Source organism: Thamnophis sirtalis, unplaced genomic scaffold (genome assembly GCF_051295495.1).
Source record: "Thamnophis sirtalis isolate CommonGarterSnake01/CBP01778 unplaced genomic scaffold, rThaSir2_p1.2 scaffold_4, whole genome shotgun sequence".
Taxonomy (NCBI): Eukaryota; Metazoa; Chordata; class Lepidosauria; order Squamata; family Natricidae; genus Thamnophis; species Thamnophis sirtalis.
In genome coordinates, this window is record NW_028261384.1 from 111,515,038 (window position 1) to 111,520,693 (window position 5,656).

The 5,656-nt window shown below is 37.4% G+C and overlaps 1 protein-coding gene across 1 annotated transcript; it reads right to left on the bottom strand.

Moving 5' to 3' along the window:
- Nucleotides 1-2,534: 2,534 nt before the first annotated feature.
- Nucleotides 2,535-3,311, bottom strand: LOC148046225 (olfactory receptor 14I1-like). The gene has a single exon (XM_087714587.1). The coding sequence runs from the start codon at nucleotides 3,309-3,311 to the stop codon at nucleotides 2,535-2,537; it is 777 nt and encodes a 258-aa protein (XP_087570713.1).
- Nucleotides 3,312-5,656: the final 2,345 nt, after the last annotated feature.

Here is a 5,656-nt window from a genome sequence, read left to right on the forward strand (position 1 = left end):
ATGGCAGCGCAGAACGAACGGTCCTCTCTGCAAAGAAGGCATTGGAAAGAATGGGAAATGGACACTTACAGGACAAAATATCAGTTTACTTATTGTTACAACCTTCAACCCCCTGTCCATTAAATAATAAGAGTCCAGCAGAGCTTCTGATGGGCCAACAGCTCCGAACAACTCTAGACAGAATACACCCTCATTATGCAGCCAATACCCATAGCCTGATTAGGGGATTGGGAAATCGAGGGTTTGCTAACGGGGACTGGGTTTTCACACAGAATTTTGCAGGCACTCAAAAATGGGTGCCCAGAGAGATAATTGATGTAACATGATCCTGCTCTTACAAGGTCCTACTCACCAATGGTCAGTTGTGAAGATGACATATAGATCAACTACATAGCAGGCACACATCTATCGACTCTAAGGCCTCTGACCCAAGAGACAGCAATGATTCACAGGCCCCAGAAGCCCCAACTGACACGGAACACAGACAACTCCTGGAAACATCTAGCGCCACCTGCCAGCCGAACGGCCCACTAAACCTCACATGCCTGCCATTCCCACCAGACGACATCTCGGTGGCCAACTCACCTGGCAAACAGTATTCCCAGGCAGGGGTAGAGTCTCCAGGGAGTCCTGCGAGCCATCATCGCAAAGGTCGGGAAGTGAATCCAACAATTACTTTGCAGATGCCGGGCCAACCCCTTCGATGCTCTCAATGAAGTAGGCGATGGACGGCCTATCTCTCAGACTGCGTGTGCACAGTCTGGCGGGAAAGTGGTGTTGTATCTTCAGTGTCAATTAGGGTTGAGGATGATTGTCATTGGTTGAAATTAAAGGAGGGTTCTGGCGGGAAAAGGTCATGTTCTAATTGGTTGCCAGTTTGACAGCCACTTGTATAAATAGCTGTCAAACAGGCGGGCTCTGTTCTGTTCTCATAGTTGTGTTGATTAAAGCAGTTCGTGTTTCAGTGATCACTCGCCTCAGTCATTTGTCCCTTCACAGAGAATGCATAAAATAGAATTTAAACCACTTTACAGTGCTTTACAGCCCTCTCTAAGCAGTTTACAGAATCAGCATATTGCCCCCCAAAACAATCTGGGTCCTCATTTTACCAACTCAGAGGGATGAAAGGCTGAGTCAACCTTGAGCCTCAAACTGCCAAACTGGTGGCCGTTGGCAGTCAGCAGAAGTATCTGCATTGCTGCATTCTAATCATTGTGCCACTATGGTTCTTCGTTGATTGAACAAAGGAGCTTATCCTGCAGAGACAGGATATGATCATTACCCATAACTCCTATGTATACATTAAAAACATTTGTGGAAGTAATTGTTGTATTACAAGAATGTAAGGAAAAATGAGAAAACCATTAAATCAATATTGCCATTCAGAAATTTGCTTTCTAAAAGATATATGTTAAATAGAAATGTAAAAGTTCAGAAAATGGAAACTTAAAATAATCAGAATCTTACCAATATTCTGATTATCCTTAGATATGCATCCAGTAGAAGCACAGCATTATTTAATCATATCACATTCAGTCTTAGACTTGGCTTATCTGTTTGGGGCTATGAAGTGCTATCTAAGCTTGACTTCTCTGTACATTTTGTGGTGGTTCGGTCTATATGGAAACAAAACATTACCCATTGTGATGTCATGCTCATGCTGAGAGATATGTACTGACACAAATGTCTATCTGTTTCTGTGCAGATTGACTCTACAGAGGGATATGTTACTTCAGCATCAACAAGTAATGCCTTCTTCTAATGTTAAGATTAAGAGTTAAACTTGAGAAATAGGCCGAATAAACGCTAGGCGGAGAACAACAATAAACAACAGTTAAATTGTTGTGCTACTTGCAATGCATTGACAATGTTTATTCTTACATCTAATCTTGACATGTGCCCTGTTTGCAATTGGAAATCTCAATTTACTTGCTGGATGAAAGAGTTATTAACCAGGTAAACTAGAGAGCACCAATGTGATAAATACAGACTAAAAAAATCCCATTGGCCCACCCACAACTTCACAGGAGTAGAAATTTGTTATCATATGTTACCCTGCCTCAATAAATTTTACATGGGATAAAACAGTACACCTCTACACAAAAGTGACACCAGTAAAGAATTTCTCAGAGCATTCTGAGTCTGATTTCAAGATGACTATATTTAACAAAGAAAGAGAGCAAAATATAGATTTCATGACCAAATATTTGGATGAGAAGTCTTAAGAATATTTTCCATAGATTAAATAGACAGCCATTTCTTATCTCAATATATAGCTTAATAAATATATTATTGTTAAAAGGTGGGTGTTACACCTAATTTCTATTTTGCTAAAGACTATTACAAGTAATTGCAGATTTTCAACCATTTCAGATAAGTGTATGTGTACACATGCATTCTCTGAATTGCCCTTATGGGTCCAAATAAGTAAACTGTAGTTCACAAGCCATAAATGATAATAGAGAAGTTAGTCTTTAAGTTAACAAAATTGGGGATTTTTGAATTCTTAAGCAAAAGTTGCTTAAGAATTCAACTTAAGCAGGTTTTGTATTTTGATTTGTAATCCTTTGATTAAACAACTTCCATAAAGCTGCTTTAATATCTTTATTCCTCATGCTATAAATTATAGGGTTCATCATTGGAGGGATCACAGAGTAGATTACTGCAAAGACTGCATCCCAATTGTAAGAAGATCCAGAATTTGATATGAAATGGGACATTATACCTGTGCCAAGAAATAAGCAGACAACAAGGAGATGGGGAATGCAAGTAGAGAAGGCCTTTTGTCTATTGGCCACTGATGACATGTTCAATACAGTCTTAAAGATTGTTACATAGGACATGATAATTAACATAAAACAAACAACAGCAAGCAAAATACTAAAAAGAAGAACCCAGATTTCACTGAATTTGGGATCAAAGCAGGAAATCTTCATGAGGTGTGGGATTTCACAGAAGAACTGACGGATGACTGTGGAGCAGAATGGCAATGAGAAAAGGTTTCCTGCATGCATGGCAGCATTAAGAAAGCCCAGCATCCATGCACTCCCTGCCATCTGGAAGCAGCTTCCCCATTTCATCACAGACATATAATTCAAAGGACGACAGATAGCCACATATCTGTCATAGGCCATAGCAGTGAGAAGGTAAACATTTGATGAAAGAAAGCAAACAAAGAAAAACATTTGCACAGCACATTCAGAATATGATATCTTTCTTGTATTCAGGAAGGCACTAGCCATTGATCTTGGAATGGTGACAGTGGTAGATCCCAGATCAACAATTGCTAAATTGACCAGAAAGAAATACATTGGTGTCTGAAGCTGGTTGTTCATTACTACCAAAACGATAAGGAGAAGATTTCCTATCAGTATAATCAGATACATCATGAGAAATATCACAAAGTGCAAAATCTGGAACTCCTGTTGCTCAGAAAATCCCATCAGTAAGAAATCTGTGATGATAGTAATGTTTGGCATCATTTTGTTGATATTTTAACTGTCAGAGAAAGAAAATCAATATAACAAATCTTGCCATTGAATACGATTCCATTTTACAAAACTATACACTCCACTCTCTTATTTTCATTTTGATATGATCACTCCTATACATAAAAAGCTATATTTGTAACTTCCAAGATATTTCTGCAGTACCAACCTTTTCTGATATTTTACTAAGCAACCATTTTTACAGGAGAATAATATACTATAGTGGAAGATTTTATCATTTTATCTAATCAGAGAATTCAACTCTTGTTAATATGTAGAATTCAGACACAATTATTCTTTACTGTGATTTACAAAAGCATTACAAATATTAAATCAGTAGTTGCCTGATATCCAAGGATGTGAATAAATTATGTTTGATTCTATTGGGTTAGCTTTAAACTTTATCATACGTATGTACGTACGTACGTACGTACATACATACATACATACATACATACATACACACACACACACACACATACAAACATTGAAAAATAATTCCTAAAAATCAGGAGTAAAAATCAAAAATGAACATGAAGAAAAATAGAGGAAACCATCACAATGTGATACATACTTGATTTTTTAAAAATGGACCCAATTTTCCCCCCAGATCCTTTTAAGCTGAAAATTGTTCTTCACATTCCAGTTTACCATATTTATTTTGTCTCTCCATCTCACACAAACTTTCAACATTTTGTGGCAGATTCACTGAACAGTTCTAATTAAACCATAATTTATGATAAAGAGTCATGAAGGAAAAGCTATCTTTGAACTCACTAGTAAATATTTTTATGATGAAAATCGATTTCTGGCTAGAAACTACATCTTTTGCCAAAACAATCCTGAGTTAAAAAGAAAAAAGTTGATTTTCCTCACTAACTAACCACCTCCAAAAACTTGCATTCTATGGCTACCTTTCATATAATCCAGTTGTATTTATTATGATGCAAATTTTCCTGAAAGAAATAGTCTCACAAAGTACTAATCAGTCCCATATGGAATACAGACCCAACATTAAAGCCCTTTATGAACAAGGGAATTGCACAGTAGAAGCTAATATAATTCTCCAGTTGTATTGTCAAGAACTTTATGTTTACTTTGAAAACGAGGAAGATAAAATACAGCCACAAAATATCATTGACTGCAGCAGTGGTGGGATTCAATTTATTTTATTACTGGTTCTGTGGGTGTGGCTTGGTAGGCGTGGCATAGCTTGGTGGGCATGGCTTGGTGGGCATGGCAGGGGAAGAATACAGTAAAATCCCCATTACCTCCCCATTCCTGGAGAAAGGTTACTGCAAAATCCCCATTTCCTCCTGATCAGCTAGAACTCAGGAGCAGAGAATAGATGGGGATGGGGCAAATCAGGGGTGGTATTTACTGGTTCTCCAAACTTCTCAAAATTTCCACTACTGGTTCTCTAGAATTGGTCAGAACCTGCTGAATACCACCTCTGGACTGCAGTCTGGCAAACAATTTTGAGAATTGTGTGAATCTCTATATTTATATGGTTTACACATTCACTTTCAGAAAGAGACTTTCAAAGCCTTCAATATGCGAACTAATATATGCAAAAAAGTAGATGTTTCTTTATATATTTAAGAATTGAGGGTTTTTTATTACTGCCCAAACAGATAGTCTTCAACTTACAATTATTTCTTTAGTGTCCATTAAAAGTTACAACACTGACTTATGACCAGTCCTCTTATTTACAACCACCACAAGATCCCCACAATTTTTTCAGTATAGAAGCACTTGGCAAACAGCATGTATTGATTATGGTTGAACCATCCTGGGATCATGTGATCACTATTTGCATCCTTCCCAGGCAGCTTTGAAGTCATTGAGGGAAGTTGGATTCACTTAACAATTGCATGATTCACTTTATAACCATGGCAAAATAAGTTGCAAAATTGGGCATAACTCACTTAACAATTAACTGCCTCTCTTAGCAATGGTAATTCTGGTCCTAATTGTGGTTGTGAGTTGATAATTGCCTGTAGTTCCCTCTAATGTTCCCAAATTACTATGCCATGAGCTAAAATAATTGTTATATATGGACTACATTATCCCAAATTTCTCTTAGAATTAACACTACATCATAACATCCAATTGCCATAAAGAGATTTAATGATGCAGCTAGCAGCAACTTCCTAATGAATGACAGA